The sequence below is a fragment of the Ailuropoda melanoleuca genome, chromosome 18 (genome assembly GCF_002007445.2).
Source record: "Ailuropoda melanoleuca isolate Jingjing chromosome 18, ASM200744v2, whole genome shotgun sequence".
NCBI classification, from domain to species: domain Eukaryota; kingdom Metazoa; phylum Chordata; class Mammalia; order Carnivora; family Ursidae; genus Ailuropoda; species Ailuropoda melanoleuca.
This window is the reverse complement of record NC_048235.1, coordinates 2060014-2077699: the sequence shown is the minus strand read 5'-3', so window position 1 is coordinate 2077699 and position 17686 is coordinate 2060014. Positions and strand designations below refer to the sequence as shown.

At 42.9% G+C, this 17686-nt stretch overlaps 1 protein-coding gene across 1 annotated transcript in view; it reads left to right on the top strand.

Moving 5' to 3' along the window:
- CSMD1 (CUB and Sushi multiple domains 1) overlaps window positions 1-17686 on the top strand; it is a 1986149-nt gene that overhangs the window by 533729 nt on the left and 1434734 nt on the right. Inside the window, exon 4 of the mRNA XM_034647758.1 lies at window positions 3570-3607. Within this exon, the coding sequence (XP_034503649.1) occupies window positions 3570-3607 (38 nt within the window). The remainder of the gene's footprint in view (window positions 1-3569; window positions 3608-17686) is intronic.

Genomic DNA, 17686 nt, shown 5'->3' with positions numbered 1-17686 from the left:
GGGACTTGCATTCTCCTAGGGGCGTGTGGGGGCCGAGCAGTCATACACCCTGGGGTGACGGGGACCCGGCCACATGTTCACAGACAATCCCCAGAGGTCTGATCCAAGCTAGATTTGAAAAGCAAGAGGAATGTGTTCAATACGTGAGAAGAAAAGGAAGATGAAGCCACCTGTCTGAAGATAAGGGTGTGGAAGAGCTCTGATTGACATCAGCTGAAGCAGGAGGCCAGGTGGCAGGTCACGAGGAAGGCTGAGGACTCTGGAAAGCACAGCAATGGGGGTAGGTAGGGAAAGTTGGGCATTAGTGTAGAATCGCCTAGAAACTGGTGATATGCTGGATTGGGTAAGAGAATAAAAGAAATCATGAAGGGAATGCAAACTGGATAAAGGGTGGTGTCATTCACAAGACTAGTTGGTCCTGTTTGGGGCCAGATGAGTCCAAGAAGCCTATGTGATAACCAGGTGGGGCTACCCAGTAGGCTCTTGGGTATGCAGGGGTGGAGTGCACGGAAGGGTTTTAGGCTGAGATATGCATTTGAGGGTTCTTTCAAGATTTTTAAAAATTTTTAATGGAGGTAGAGTTGACATAATAAATTGGTTTCAGATGTACAACACAGTGATAGGACAATTATATACTTTATGAAAGGTTCGCCATAACAAGTGTATTACCATTTTACTGATGATATTCCCCGTGGTGTACTTTTCATCTCCGTGACTTACTTATTTTGTAACTGGGACTTTGTGCTGCTTAATCCTTTTCACCCCTTTGGGTATTTAAAAAATGTGTTTCTCAGTATTGAGCAACCAATTCATAGCCATTCAATACTTCAACCGCTTTAAGGGACTAGTGTTGCCCCCGCCTGTGCCCATGGGTATATTCACTCTGCCGAACTACAATGCCGGGAGGTCGAAAGGAAGGAGGACTTTTAATTTAGCTAGACTTCGAAAAAGGTGTTCTTTGCTTGCACATGTACACACAGGACCAACCGTCCCACTTTGCCTGGGACTGTGCTGGGACTGCTGGTCACCAGGGGGGTGTGAAGTTGTGTTGCAAGCATATGTAGGTACAGCTGGGAGGTGCAGTGGAAGGACTGGGAGCACACTGTCGTCCGTGTGTGACAAGCACTGGAGGAGCGGTGGTGACAAATGTGCCAGGGGAATTCAGGATCCCTCTGGCATCCCCCTCTTTCGTTTCGCCCTTTCGGTCCCAGTGCACTCTCTTGGCGAATCAGGAATCTGTCGTCAATTTATCTTTAACGTCGTATTCTTCAGAGTTTTGTGAGAAACCACCAGTGAAGCCCCAGAAAAGAAATTTTAAACTGAAAATCCTCTCAATTTAACTAACGTAAAAAGTATGTCCCACAACATCAGTGCTTCTCCATTTTATATGTGCCCCATCTGCTTGTCCTTGTCACCATTCTTATCAATTTGCCTTCGATTTTCAACAAGTCCTTAGGACTCAGGGACTTCCTGTTATTAATTCAATAGCATTTCTGGGACTTTGATTATCATGACATGCTGGAAGTTGAACAGCACACGTGGGTGTGTGTTTATGTATGTAATTAGATCATTGGTTATTTCACTAGCTTCAACATCAGCGAGAATACCAAGATTTAGCTTGTCTTTCTGAAGAAAATGCACCATATTTATATCGTATCTAATCTAGCTCTCAAGAAGTTTTCGTTTTTGTGGGCCTCCTTAAGAAATTATCTCAAATATTTATTTTATTATCCACTTGCTGATATTTCATATTCTTTCACGGTGAGACCTGATGGAAAGAACTAATGAATCAGATGTTGCAATTGTAAAGATGATGGTCTAACAGTGAAGCCATAGTTGGGAGTGTAATGAGAAGACTTAGTAAGAACAGAGAGCCTGCTGCAATTTAATGACTGACATCCACACCTAAGATGTAACAGCCTGACCCTCTGAAATGTCCTCAGAGCCCTCCAGGCTACACACACACACACACACACACACACACACACACACACACGGTCAACTCTGGCCTCTGAGTAGAATTCCTGTGTCACGATTGCTGTCAAAAGCTGCTGAAATAAGTCACTTAAATACAGTTGTTAAGATAAGTCATCCATAAGAAGCAATTTGTCCCAATCTGAAAATAAGATTACTTTAGATGGTATCAGTGATGTTCAGAGACCCTGAAATGAACTGCCTCGCTGATGCAGAGAGGGGCAGGAAGCCAGGTGTGAAGGAAGAGCCCAGCCATCTGCCCTGTCTCTCCCTTGCCTCAGGGAGCGAACTGAATAAAACAGAGTCACGGGATGTGCAAGAGGGGCCAGGCAGGGAACCCCCTGATGTTGGGAGCCCTGTGCTGTCTCAAGTCACTGAGGAAAGTGTATGAGATTGTAACCCAACTACGGTGAGTTCCCTCCCCGGGGAGTTACGGGTAGAAACTATGCCAGGGGGAGTGGTCACACAAGGGAATCTTTATTGGCAGCAAATAAGGAGATCACAGGGAATCATTCCCAAAGCCATTACTCCCTGAAAAACAAGGTGGGGATGTTTTAAGCTGAGGGAGCATGCACATGCATGAAAGATGTGGGGAACTTATGCCTATTCATGGAAAAATGTGGAATATGCAAACTGAGTAAACATATATGTAACATGCATCCCATGTTCACTTTGGGGTGGAGACTTAACATCAGAAGAAAGCAACATTCAGCTCCTGATGTCAGGAGGTTCATTGAGGACAAGGGGAGCAGCTGTGGGCATGCTCCCAGAGCGGGTGTAAACTAGGTGGGGTCTGGGCTTGTGCTCTCGAATAAGGAATGCTTGTTCCCAGGCAAGAACCATATCTGTTGACCTTGAGTCCAGGCTTCTGCAGAGAGAGATAGTGGGTTTGTTAGTGGGGTCTGAAAAGTCACAGTGGCTGACTATGGAGAAGTAATTTTCTGAAAAACAAGCTTTAAATTTTCTGCTAGTTCCAACCTCATTAATCGCTTGGGGCATGAATTTAAGGTCGTCGTGGCCCCTTGTGCTCTATGTCCTGTCTCTCCCAGGAGAGGGCAGGTTTCTGACAGATTTTCATGAGAGAATATCAAACAGTACATCCATCGATAGGTATCTACTTGGTGTGGAAAGAAAACTAAATCACATTAGATATGAAAGGGAAAGTATAAAAAACTGAATTATAGAATAAAAAAATAAAACTAATTATGATAAATTTTCCCCCTGTAAGATGCCTTTACAGGTCCTCTAATGTCCTGCTGATGAAGGCATTTCTATCATTTGAGGCCCTGTTCTCATATTTAGATGTAACCCAAAAGAGTTGGTCTGAAAGAACTCATATTTCCTGTTTTCCAGTGGACTCAGTTCATTCAGAAATGTGTCCAGACAGCGTCTCCACAACAGGCCTCCTTTGTCCCGTTTGCTCTGAAATAACTCTCCTTCTGTCTTGTTCTTTGTCTTTACTCTGTTGCTCAAATCTGTTATTTTCATAATCTTGACAGCGAACTGGAGTTCCTGTCACATATGTATGTGTGTGCTATCTCTCTCCTCTACTATCATATAAGCTCCATGAGGGTAGGGCTTCTGAACATTTGAAGGACTGCTTTGTCTCCAGCGTGCAAAAGAGTGATTTCTGGTGTTTAGTCCATGTTTAATAAGTATGTTCCATAATATTTGTGATTGGTTAATTGAGCACTGAAAAACTCATTCTATTCCCCACCCCCCCTTTTTTTTTTTAAAGATTTTATTTATTTATTTGTGTGTGTGTGAGAGAGAGAACACAAGCAGGGGGAGCAGCAGGCAGAGGGAGAAGCAGGCTCCCAGCTGAGTAAGGAGCCCGATGTGGGACTCGATCCCAGGACCCTGAGATCATGACCTGAGCCAAAAGCAGACGCTTAACCCACTGAGCCACTCAGGCATCCGTCAATTCCCCTTTTTACTTTGGTTACCAAACAATTTAGCTCTTAATTTAGTGTCCCAACGAAACATATAATTTTACAATTTCTTTGTATACTTATATTGATTTTTTCCTCTGCATGATTTTTTAAATCTTAACACAACCTGATTGGAAGATTGTTAAGTATATAGATATTTTAAGTCCAATACTAAGTTTCTACATATCTTTTATATTAACCAAAATCCAGAACACAGGTATCACCAGATGCTGGTGAGGTCGTGGAAGACCAGGAGCTCATTCATTCGGGTGGAAATGTAAAATGTACAGCCACTTTGGAGACTAGTTCGACAGTTGCTTACAAATCAAACAAACTCTTATCATAGAATTCACCCGAAAGAGTTGAAAACGTGTGTCTGCAGAAAAACCTGCCCACCGAGGATTGTAGCACTTCATTCTTCATCGCCCAAACTGGGATGCAACCACCAGGTTCTTTCATAGGTGAATGGATTAATAAACAGCAATATATCTAGACCATGGAATAATATTCACGACTAAAAAGAAATGAGCAAAAAAGAAAACAAATAAAAAAAAAATGAGCTGCCCAGCCATTGAAAGACGTGGAGGAATCTTAAATGTATTCTACTCAACAAAAGAAGTGAGTCTGAAAAGAGTACTGTGATTCCGACTCTAGGACATTCTGGAAAAGGGACACTCTGGAGACAGTGAGAGGATTATTAGTTGTCGGAGGTTGGGTAGGGGAAGGATGAATAAACTGAACATGAGAATTTTTAAGGCGGCGATAATACGTTGTATTATTATAATGATGGACATGTCATTACACATTTGTCAAAACCCGTAGGATGTACAACATCAAGAGAGAAACCTACGGTAAAGTACGGCCGTGCAAGTCCATCAGCTGTAACAGATGTACCGTCTGATGGGAGATGTTGATTTTGGGGGAGGCTGTGCAGGTGTGGGGGCCGGGGCAGGGGCGCTATGGAAAAGTTCTGTACCTTCCTCTCCATGTTGCTATGAACCTAAAACTACTCTAAAAATAGTCTTTAAAAAAAGATGACTTACACAAATATTAATTTTCATGGGCTAGTGTTTTTTCCAGGCTTATACAGGAAAGAAGATTAATATTCTACCTGTACTCTTGCTGAGGCATTTGCCCGTGTGATTTTTCCCCCAGCATCCTGCAATTTAACCATAACAACCTTCTGTCCAAGCCTCTTAGGGCCAATTTAGTTCCCACTGCCCGCATGAACTCTTTGCAAACAGAAGCAGTCTTTCCTCCCACAGTCCAGGCCCCTCCCCACCTGTGGAATATGTTTCTGTTTCTCTTAAATGAAACAAAATGAAAACAGAACTCTTGCTTCAGTTGTGTGGGCAGGGGCCCTGCTTCCTTCTGTGTGTGTGCTCCTCATGGACAGACAGATGCTGTCTTTTTGCTTGAAGCTTGGAACTCACTTGGCATTCTCACATACAGAATTGTTTTGATTGCTGCCTATTTCTATTCCATGGTGTGTATGGAGACCGTCAGGGGCTCAGGATTTGGCACATCATTGAGTAAGAGGCACTGGTGTTGGTAGTTGAATTGTGGAGGAGAGGGAGCCTGGAGCCTCTGTCTGGACCCGGCGGAAATAGATGTGAGGCCGAGGCTGCAGCAGGAGAGATGGGGAGGGGGGTCAGCCACAGAGGGATGTGGGGCGTGGGCAGAAGGTGAGGGAAGTGACAGAGTTGAGCATCTTCTCTCCATTGGGCATGGTGCCTGGGTTTCTTACATATGTTGGGAAGTTGACATTTCTAAGTAAAGAAACTGGGTAAAGGATGAAGTCATTGACTGAGACAGGGAACGTGGGAGGAAGAAGCTTGAAGGATGCTTTTATGTAACCGAGTGCAAACATAGTTGCGAACTTTAGAGCCAGCCGCTCTTGTTTCTTTCCCTCTATGGGTCTGTGTATCTCCCTCCTTCCTCCCTCCCTCTCGTCCTGTTCTCCTTATCCATCCCCACCTCAGGCCTCACAGTTGTGATTACCTCCATGCCTTATGAACCTTGCTTCAAGGTGCCTTCTGGCCACAAGGATGACTCCCAACCACCCCTCTTAGGAGAATGGCCAAGTCATTAAATAAAGCACTCATTACCAGATTCCGCCAGACTCACAGGCCAAAGAGAGAACAGGGCAAATAACTCAGGTCATGTTACACTCAGTGGTGATGGTTTCAACTACTGAATTGTAAGCAAAACTGGAACAAAATTGGAAACTTGTATACACTTGTTTTAAATGTATCCACTGAGTCTTTATTCTATAAAACATTCCAGACATTCTGACAAGGTGTGTGGGGGGGTGCTGTTAAAACCCATGAGACCCATGCCCATTTTAGTCTTTTTGCAACTCTTTCTAGTTGAATATTTCTGAATTTTCTTCTAGTAATTACAACTGCAGCCTGACATAGCATATTTTCTCAGTAGACAGTTTAATAATGCTGAGAAAATGGAAATAAACTATTTGTGAAAAAACATACTTTTGTTTGTGTGATCTATCTTACAAACTATTTGCAGTGTCTGAATAGGCTTCATTAGTATGTGGCTTTCTTTTCTTGATTGTAAATCCCTTAGAAGGGATTCAACCTCTTTAGAAAGAGGTTTGCAGTATTCTCACTGCAATTCTTAAGTCAAGAACCATAAATTAGGCGAAATGTACACAAATAGTAAATACTATTGAGTAAAATCCATTTATAGCTTGGAATCCAAAGAGAAAAAAGAAAACCAGTAATTTATCAGTGTGATTTAAATTATATAGATGGGATGTGTCTGCATTTGTATGTTTACTGGGCAAATAAGAAAATTGGACACCTATCAGAGAGAAGAAGGAGAAATTATCCTTTACGTTGTCCTAATGTCTGGTTTATATAGCCATCTGTCATTTGTCGATGACAACATTTAAAACTCTTAAACAGGGCTGTCGGTGTATCACTGATGAGAAAAATTCAAAGGTGAAATTAAGATGGAATGAGCTTTATGAGTGTCGAAAATGATATATATTATCTTTCACATTCGGAGGACAAGTTAGATGTCAGTATAGGTGGGAAGTAGAATCCAAATGTCAAAGGATGCTGGATAAATTACTCTTTGCCAATCACTTCATTTTTCAGATGAATGATCCTTGGACTTTAAATTACAAAATACCTGACAGGGAAAATGTCAGAGATCTCAAGGAAATGTTTGCATGGGCAGAATGTGATAAGTGGAATTATATGCAAGTCTGGAAAACTTTTAAAAATTTTGAGGTTCTTATGTGCTGTTGTCTGGAGCATTGATTAGTGGAAAATGATTCCAAAGCGAAAATTTTTTCCGGTCCAGATAAGGGTACATAGAGTCCCTGAGGAAAGCAGGAAAGTGTCTCAATGGCACATTTTACCATGTGTTCGTTCAGGCTGTGCAGAATGCTTTTGGTTGAAAATCCTCCTAGGCTGGTTAATAGAATGCACTCCCTTTTTGTAAGATATATTTGAAATGCTATATTAGATGGGCATTTTTGAGCCTTTCACCTTAGTAAGGGTGAGCAAAATATTTAAAACAGACATTATAGTTACGCACTCATTTTAGGATAATGCAAATTGTGCAACTGACAATAAAGAGGGGAGATCTGGAAGAGGTCGAGAAGAGACAGAAAAGGAGGAAGGTCCCCTTGGACAACTCAGCGCAGGGGTAATGCCTCAGGGAACCTCAAGCAGAAACACTTAACTATGCTTTTTAAAATTGTTATCACATGCCTCTGTCAAAGATTTCCACAGTACCTTTATGTCCAAACATTATTTGTCTTTAAGAAATATTGTGAGTTTCATAATTGTCTTCATTTCTGTGAACCAAGTGCCTGAGACGTAAAATGGTATATTAGCCAAGCGTTGTCTGTCATTTTTTTTTTTTACTTTTATCCCTCAAATCTTAGAAATGCTGTGGGGGGGAGGTTAAGATGGCGGAGGAGTAGGGGACCCCTTTTTCAGCCGGTCCCCTGAGTTGAGCTGGATAGGTACCAGACCAGCAGGAATATCCACGGAATCAGCCTGAGACGCAGGAAGATACATCTGGATCTCTACAAATGAACATCTCCAGCGCTGAGTATCGAGGTACGAAGCGGGGAGCCGTGAAACCGCGCACAGATATCGGAAGCTAAACAGAAGGGGGAGGGAGCCGCCGTGTCAGGGCGCCGGGAAGCGGTAGCCACCTGCAAGGGGGAGCGGACAGACCGCGGACCCGCACGCTTGAGACAGCAGGCTGAGAAGGGAGCTCCGGGAGCGCACGCGGGACGGCTGGCGGTTGGCGGGCCACCTGCACGGGGGAGCAGGCGGACTCGCGGACGGCACCCGCGAGACAACAGACTTAGAACGCGAGCTCCAGGAGCGCGCGCGCAGGGCGGCTGGCGGGCCACCTGCACCGGGGAGCGGGCGGACCGCGGACCCGCACTCTGGAAACGGCAGACTGAGTCCGTGAGCCGGGAGCGTGCACCACCAAGCATCTCACGGAGCTCCGGAGCTCCGGTGTGCTCACTGGATCGAGGCTGAGACCGGGAGCTCCGGGAGCGTCCGCGGGGCGGCTGGCGGCTGGAGGGCCACCTGCACGGGGGAGCAGGCGGACTCGCGGTCAGCACCCGTGAGACACCAGACTGAGACGGGGAGCTCCGGGAGCCCGCGCGGGGCGGCTGGCGGCTGGCGGGGTTGGAAACACAAAGGACAGAGACGTGCCGGCCCTGGAAGTGAGGGCTGGGACGCCGGGTGTGGGGCGCACAGCCCGGGATGCTGCAGGGTTGAGCAGCACCAACAGAAACAGAGTTAAAGTGGCCAGAACATCAGTGGAGAACGATCCGCGATCCCTCTGTTCTGAGACAGAGGCTGAATTTCAGCCGCTGCTGCTCTCTCAGAAGAGGCATAGCAAACCGCCAGGGAAAGCCGCCAGAGAACAAAAGCCCGGAAATACCGGCTCACAGGGTGCCCATCCCCATCCCCCCTCGCAAGGGACACAGAGACTCTACCCAAACAGGGTTTTCTGAGTACCGGCAGGCAGGCCCCTCCCCCAGAAGGCAGGCTGAAAAATCAAGAAGCCCACAACCCGGAGCGCCTGAGTGGCGCAGTCACCAAGCACCTGTCTTCGGATTAGGGTGTGATCACAACGCTCCGTAAGGAGTCCTTCATCGGGCTTCTCCACCGGGAACCTGCTTCTTCCTCTCCCACTCCTCTGCTTGGGTTCCCTTTCTTGCTGACTGTCTCTCTCTCTCTCAAATAAATAAATAAACTCTTTAAGGAAGAAGCCCACATCCCTAAGATCTCTATAAAACAAGGGCGCACGGCCTGGGTCCCAGTCAACACTTGGGCTCTGGACAACCCTGCAATCTCTCTTCATCAGAATGACGAGAAGGAGAAGTCCCCCCCAGCAAAGAAAAGATAATGAGTCTGTGGCCTCTGCCACAGAATTGGCCTCGGCCACAGAATTAATACATATGGATGTATCCCAATTATCAGAAATGGAATTCAGAGCAACAATGGTCAAGATGATGAGTAAACTTGAAAAAAGCATCAGAGAAAGCGTTGCTGAGAATATAGAATCCCTAAGGGCAGAAATGAGAGCGAATCTGACAGAAATTAAAAACTCAGTGGGCCAAATACAGTCAAAACTAGAGGCTCTGACGGCCAGGGTCACCGAGGCAGAGGAACGCGTTAGCGAATTGGAGGATGGGTTAGTAGAAGAAAAAACGAAAATAGAAGCTGGTCTTAAAAAAATCCACGCCCACGAATGTAGATTACGGGAGATTACTGACTCTATGAAACGATCCAATGTCAGAATCATCGGCATCCCTGAAGGGGTGGAGAAAAACAGAGGTCTAGAAGAGATATTTGAACAAATTGTAGCTGAAAACTTCCCTAATCTAGCAAGGGAAACAAGCATTCGTGTCCAAGAGGCAGAGAGGACCCCATCCAAGCTCAACCAGGACAAACCTACGCCACGGCATGTCATAGTGCAATTCGCAAATATTAGATCCAAGGATACAGTATTGAAAGCGGCCAGGGCAAAGAAATTTCTCACGTACCAAGGCAAAGGTATCAGGATTACGTCAGACCTGTCTACAGAGACCTGGAATGAGAGAAAGGCTTGGGGGGGCATTTTTAAAGCTCTTTCAGAGAAAAACATGCAGCCAAGGATCCTTTATCCAGCAAAGCTGTCATTCAGAATTGATGGAGAAATAAAGACGTTCCAAAATCGCCAATCATTAACCAATTTCGTAACCACGAAACCAGCCCTACAGGAGATATTAAGGGGGGCTCTATAAAGGTAAAAAGGCCCCAAGAGTGATACAGAGCAGCAAGTCACAACCGATACAAAGACTTTAAAGAGAAATGGCATCATTAAAATCATATCTGTCAATAATCTCTATCAATCTAAATGGCTTAAACTCTCCCATAAAACGCCACAGGGTTGCAGATTGGATAAAAAGACATGACCCATCCATTTGCTGTCTACAAGAGACTCATTTTGAACCCAAAGATGCATTCAGACTTAGAGTAAGGGGATGGAGTACCATCTTCCACGCAAATGGACCTCAAAAGAAAGCTGGAGTAGCAATTCTCATATCAGATAGACTGGATTTTAAACTAGAGGCCATAGAGAGAGATACAGAAGGGCACTATATTATTCTTAAAGGAAGTATTCAACAAGTGGATATGACAATTATTAATATATATGCCCCCAACAGGGGAGCAGCAAGATACACAAGCCAACTCTTAACCAAAATAAAGAGACATATAGATAAGAACACAGTAATAGTAGGGGACCTCAACACCCCACTATCAGAAATAGACAGAACACCCTGGCAAAAACTAAGCAAAGAATCAAAGGCTTTGAATGCCATACTCGACGAGTTGGACCTCATAGATATATATAGAACACTACACCCCAGAACCAAAGAATACTCATTCTATTCAAATGCCCATGGAACATTCTCAAGAATAGATCATGCTCTGGGACACAAAACAGGTCTCAGCCAATACCAAAAGATTGAAATTATCCCCTGCATATTCTCAGACCACAACGCTCTGAAATTGGAACTCAACCACAAGGAAAAACCTGGAAGAAACTCAAACACTTGGAGGCTAAGAACCATCCTGCTCAAGAATGACTCGATAAACCAGGAAATCAAAAAACAAATTAAACAATTTATGGAGACCAACGAGAATGAATACACAACGGTCCAAAACCTATGGGATACTGCAAAGGCAGTCCTAAGGGGGAAATACATAGCCATCCAAGCCTCACTCAAAAGAATAGAAAAATCTAAAATGCAGTTTCTATATTCTCACCTCAAGAAACTGGAACAGCAACAGAGGGACAGGCCTAACCCACTGACAAGGAAGGAGTTGACCAAGATTAGAGCAGAAATCAATGAATTAGAGACCAGAACCACAGTAGAGCAGATCAACAGGACTAGAAGCTGGTTCTTTGAGAGAATCCATAAAATTGATAGACCACTGGCAAAACTTGTCCAAAAACAAAGAGAAAGGACTGAGATTATTAAAATTATGACTGAAAAGGGAGAGGTCACGACCAGCACCATTGAAATTGCAAGGATTATTAGAAACTTTTATCAACAGCTATATGCCAAAAAACTAAACAATCTGGAAGAGATGGAGGCCTTCCTGGAAACCTATAAACTACCAAGACTGAAACAGGAAGAAATAGATTTCTTAAATAGGCCAATTAACTATGAAGAAATTGAGTCAGTGATAAACAACCTTCCAAATAATAAAACTCCAGGCCCAGACGGTTTTCCTGGGGAATTCTACCAAACATTCAAAGAAGAAATAATACCTATTCTCCTAAAGCTATTTCAAAAAATAGAAACAGAAGGAAAGCTACCAAACTCATTCTATGAGGCTAATATTACCTTGATCCCCAAACCAGGCAAAGACCCCCTCAAAAAGGAGAATTACAGACCGATTTCTCTAATGAATATGGATGCCAAAATCCTCAACAAGATCCTTGCTAATAGAATCCAACAGTACATTAAAAGGATTATCCATCATGACCAAGTGGGATTCATACCTGGGATGCAAGCATGGTTCAACACTCGCAAATCAATCAATGTGATACATCATATCAACAAGAAAAGACTCAAGAACCATATGATCCTCTCAATTGATGCAGAAAAAGCATTTGACAAAATACAGCATCCTTTCCTGATTAAAACCCTTCAGAGTGTAGGAATAGAGGGTACATTTCTCAATCTCATAAAAGCCATCTATGAAAAGCCTACTGCAAGCATTATTCTCAATGGGGAAAAGCTGGAAGCCTTTCCCTTAAGATCAGGAACACGACAAGGATGCCCACTCTCGCCACTATTATTCAACATAGTACTAGAAGTCCTTGCAACAGCAATCAGAAGACAAAAAGGGATCAAAGGTATCCAAATCGGCAAAGAAGAAGTCAAACTGTCTCTCTTTGCAGATGACATGATACTCTATATGGAAAACCCAAAGGAATCCACTCCCAAACTATTAGAAGTTATAGAACAATTCAGTAAGGTGGCAGGATACAAAATCAATGCCCAGAAATCAGTTGCATTTCTATACACGAATAACGAGACTGAAGAAAGAGAAATTAGGGAATCCATCCCATTTACAATAACACCAAAAACCATGCGTTACCTTGGAATTAACTTAACCAGAGACGTAAAGGACCTATATGCTAGAAACTATAGATCACTTTTGAAAGATATTGAGGAAGACATAAAAAGATGGAAAAATATTCCATGCTCATGGATTGGAAGAATTAACATAGTTAAAATGTCCATACTACCCAGAGCAATCTACACTTTCAATGCTATCCCGATCAAAATACCGAGGACATTTTTCAAAGAACTGGAACAAATAGTCCTTAAATTTGTATGGAACCAGAAAAGGCCCCGAATCTCCAAGGAACTGTTGAAAAGGAAAAACAAAGCTGGGGGCATCACAATGCCGGATTTCGAGCTGTACTACAAAGCTGTGATCACAAAGACAGCATGGTACTGGCACAAAAACAGACACATCGACCAATGGAACAGAATAGAGAACCCAGAAATGGACCCTCGGCTCTTTGGGCAACTAATCTTTGATAAAGCAGGAAAAAACATCCGGTGGAAAAAAGACAGTCTCTTCAATAAATGGTGCTGGGAAAATTGGACAGCTACATGCAAAAGAATGAAACTTGACCACTCTCTCACACCATACACAAAAATAAACTCCAAATGGATGAAAGACCTCAATGTGAGACAGGAATCCATCAAAATTCTAGAGGAGAACATAGGCAACAACTTCTATGACATCGGCCAGAGCAACCTTTTTCACGACACATCTCCAAAGGCAAGAGAAATAAAAGATAAAATGAACTTATGGGACTTTATCAGGATAAAGAGCTTCTGCACAGCCAAGGAAACAGTCAAAAAAACTAAGAGACAGCCCACGGAATGGGAGAATATATTTGCAAAGGACACCACAGATAAAGGACTGGTATCCAAGATCTACAAAGAACTTCTCAAACTCAATACACGAGAAACAAATAAACAAATCATAAAATGGGCAGAAGATATGAACAGACACTTTTCCAATGAAGACATACAAATGGCTAACAGACACATGAAAAAATGTTCAAAATCATTAGCCATCAGGGAAATTCAAATCAAAACCACACTGAGATACCACCTTACGCCAGTTAGAATGGCAAAGATAGACAAGGCAAGAAACAACAATTGTTGGAGAGGATGTGGAGAAAGGGGATCCCTCCTACATTGTTGGTGGGAATGCAAGTTGGTACAGCCACTCTGGAAAACAGTGTGGAGGTCCCTTAAAAAGTTAAAAATTGAACTACCCTATGACCCAGCCATTGCACTACTGGGTGTTTACCCCAAAGATACAGACGTAGTAAAGAGAAGGGCCATATGCACCCCAATGTTCATAGCTGCATTGTCCACAATAGCCAAATCATGGAAGGAGCCGAGATGCCCTTCAACAGATGACTGGATTAAGAAGCTGTGGTCCATATATACAATGGAATATTACTCAGCTATCAGAAAGAACGAATTCTCAACATTTGCTGCAACATGGACGGCACTGGAGGAGATAATGCTAAGTGAAATAAGTCAAGCAGAGAAAGACAATTATCATATGATTTCTCTCATCTATGGAACATAAGAACTAGGATGATCGGTAGGGGAAGAAAGGGATAAAGAAAAGGGGGGTAATCAGAAGGGGGAATGAAACATGAGAGACTATGGACTATGAGAAACAAACTGAAGACTTCAGAGGGGAGGGGGTGGGGGAAGGGGATAGACTGGTGATGGGTAGTAAGGAGGGCACGTATTGCATGGTGCACTGGGTGTTATACGCAACTAATGAAGCAACAAACTTTACATCAGAATCAGGGGATGTACTGTATGGTGATTAACATAATATAATAAAATAAAATTAATAAAAAAAAAGAAAAGAAATGCTGTGATTTCTCAGTTGTATTTCCTTCTTCTCTTTTCTCAACTCTTAAAATGTATGCATAACTTCAAGAAAGATGCCTGAATCTTAATTTGGAGATTTAATTTTGATTCTGTTAATTTGTGGGTGCTCTTCCTCCTACAAGAGGTCACAGGAGAATTTGAAAACATCTCTTGCTTTTGAGTGAGCCTGTCTTCTTGAAATGAGCTTAGTATAAAGTCTTATGTAAAGGCATTTTTTTGTTGTTGTTGTTGACAGATCACTGGTATTGGTGGTATTATTCTGTTTTCTTATCTGCAATGTCAGGGATTTGGATTAGAACCTCTCCAAGGAATGTTCAGACCTTAGATTTAAGGATTTTGTTTATCAGCTCTGAATAATATAATTCTACTCATCTCCTGAGGTTCAGATCAAATGCACTTATTTCATGATTCTCAATCATTCAAGAAGCTGAACCAAGTTCCTCTTTGCTCTGCACTTTTATGGCATGCGGAATACACGCTGTTCTAACAATCATCAACGGTGCCTCTGCCACTAGGTCGAAGTGACCCCATATAACCTGTTGCTGAGTCACTCTGGGGGGGGCAAGAACTTGACCTTGTATCTACATGGTTTCCCTTGTTCACAAAAATTGAAAACTAGTATGGAATCCATAATTCATTAAAATTTTGTTTGTCATGCATCCTTCTAATTGTCCATTGAAAGTAAGAGTATCCTTTCCCAGAGAGACTGTTGTAACAAGTAGTGTTCTCTTCCCAGACAGGAAGCTGACAGAGGTTTCCTGGCTGCTTCTGAGCTCCCTATCTCTCCAACCCTTCTTTCCTCCTCTCCACTTAGGGCTGCTCTTTGGCCACTTCCCCTTCTTCAATCCTAAAAACAGATGTTTGGGGGCGCCTGGGTGGCTCAGTCATTAAGTGTCTACCTTGGGCTCAGGGTGAGATCCAGCGTTCTGGGATTGAGCCCCACATCAGGCTCCTCCGCTGGGAGCCTGTTTCTTCCTCTCCCACTCCCCCCTGCTTGTGTTCCCTCTCTCGCGCTGTCTCTCTCTCTGTCAAATAAATAAATAAATAAAATCTTTAAAAACAATAACACCAAAACACACACAAAAAAACAGATGTTTGTTGAAAACACAAAACTTCTTGTGTTTTATTATGTCTCTTTTGTGAAGTATGTACACCAGTCCAAAGATCAAGGGTGCAAGAAATATAACTTAAACAAACAAACATAAAACTTGTTTTCTTTAGTGATCCCTGGACCCATCAGCCTGGTGGGACACTGTCACTTCCTTTTCCTGTGCCATTTGAGGTTCCTGAGAGCTTCCGTTATATTAGGGCACTGCCAGGAAGAAGGAGGTGACATGTTTCCATAGCTTCCTTCCAAACGTGCCTCAAGCACGTTTCTCTCTCTGGTCTTGCTGCCTACCCGCTGGAAACAGTGTGGTGTCGTTGTTTCTGTGTTCTGTCCTCTGCCGGCCCTACCCTAGCTGGAGAGTATTTCTGTGCTGAAGATGTCAGTAAGTAAGAGTAGGCAATGAAATAAACTCCCCTAACATCAGTAAACTATTTTCCATGTATTTGTATGGTTTATTGATGTGGATGGACATATGAAAACTAAGCCAATGAAGAATAAAATTGGTTTTATGAAAGCGAAGACATTGGGTTTCCTAAGTGACTCACTGGAGAGTACAAATTTTGAAAGAGTAGTTAGTATGGGAAGACACCGTATTAGGGAAATATTATCCAAACTATAGAATTGTTCAGCATTTTTTTTGAAATGCAGCCTAATGGAAAAGACTTTATGTGGTTCTAAAGTGTACAGAAAATGTTTAATTTAATGAGTCAAATATGACTAAAAGAACGTCTTAGGTAATGGCAGATGAAACCGTGACTAGCAAGCGAACAAGTAGAAAATCACATGCACACGATGAAGAAAGACCTAACGAGGATTGTGAATGTAAGAAAGAGGTGTCAGCTGCTTCGTTTTCTTCCAGCACCATTGTCCAACCTCAAGGTGCTACGATAGCTATGATGTAGTCTTCGTGTTTCTGTCCTAGTTCACAGAAGTGACACGTTAAACATGCATTCTCGCGTGAGTGTGTGAATAGGCAGTGGCTTTGATGTGGGCACAGATTGTCCTTTTAACTCCTGAACACCAGATGCGGCACAAGGGAAATCACATCTCTCTGTCACTGTGGAAATAAGATGGGTATTTTCAAGTTAACCAATTAATTAATGGTAAGTTAACTAATAGAATCCCTTATACTGTTTAAAGGTAAAACATCTTTCCTTACAGTCTTCAAAATATACACACAGTTTTGGATCATTTGGCGAAACTACACACTAAAATGCCCTCTTTCAAAAGAACCTCTGCTTGGACCATCACTAACTGATGTTGAACTTGGTCTTTACCCTTGATGAGCAATACTTTTATTTATCATGTCCGCTGTTGGCATTTTAGAATCAGGTTGTATGTAGCTCAGTAGAATTCGGTCATTTCCAAAGAACTAGACCATCAGGATCAAAAGGATGGTTTCTCCAGATTCTCACAGTGCCAGATTGCATATTAACACCTCTTTATCCTCGATGGAGCCAAGCAATGGACAGAAAGGAACAGGCACACCTGACTTGGAGAGCACGGAATTACCTCTGCAGGACCTGGGGCATTGAGGCTTGTCATGCGTTTACACCTGGAAGGATGAGGTGGTCATGAGCTCCTATCAATATCTGGAACAGTACTTTCTTAGCTGTATCTGGGGAAACTACACATTGCACATCCATCTTAACCCATTATTTCCTTTCATGCAACTGTGCTTTCAATAAGTCTGAGTCCTTGTTATTATCAACAGGGCAAAACAATAGCAGTAATTCTATTGCTATTTATAATCACTGTATCTTATTGTATTAATAATAACATTCATTGTACAGTATACTCAGCATTTCATGTCCATTATCTGATGTAATTCTTACAAAACCCCTGAGACAAGTGCCATTATTGCTGTTTCTCACTACTGAGTAAATTTATCTGCAATGACATGGCATGATAGTGCTTTACTGTGTGTTTTTTTAAAAAAGATTGATTCATTTTATTCATTTTTTTAAAGATTGTATTTATTTATTTGCCAGAGAGAGAGAGCATAAGCAGGAGGGGCAGAGGAAGAGGGAGAAAGAGAATCTCAAGCAGACTCCACGCTGAGCATGGAGCCTTGATGTGGGGCTCAATTTCACAATCCTGAGATCATGACCTGAGCTGAAACCAAGGGTTGGCTGCTTAACCGACTGAACCACCCAGGCACCCTGCACTTTA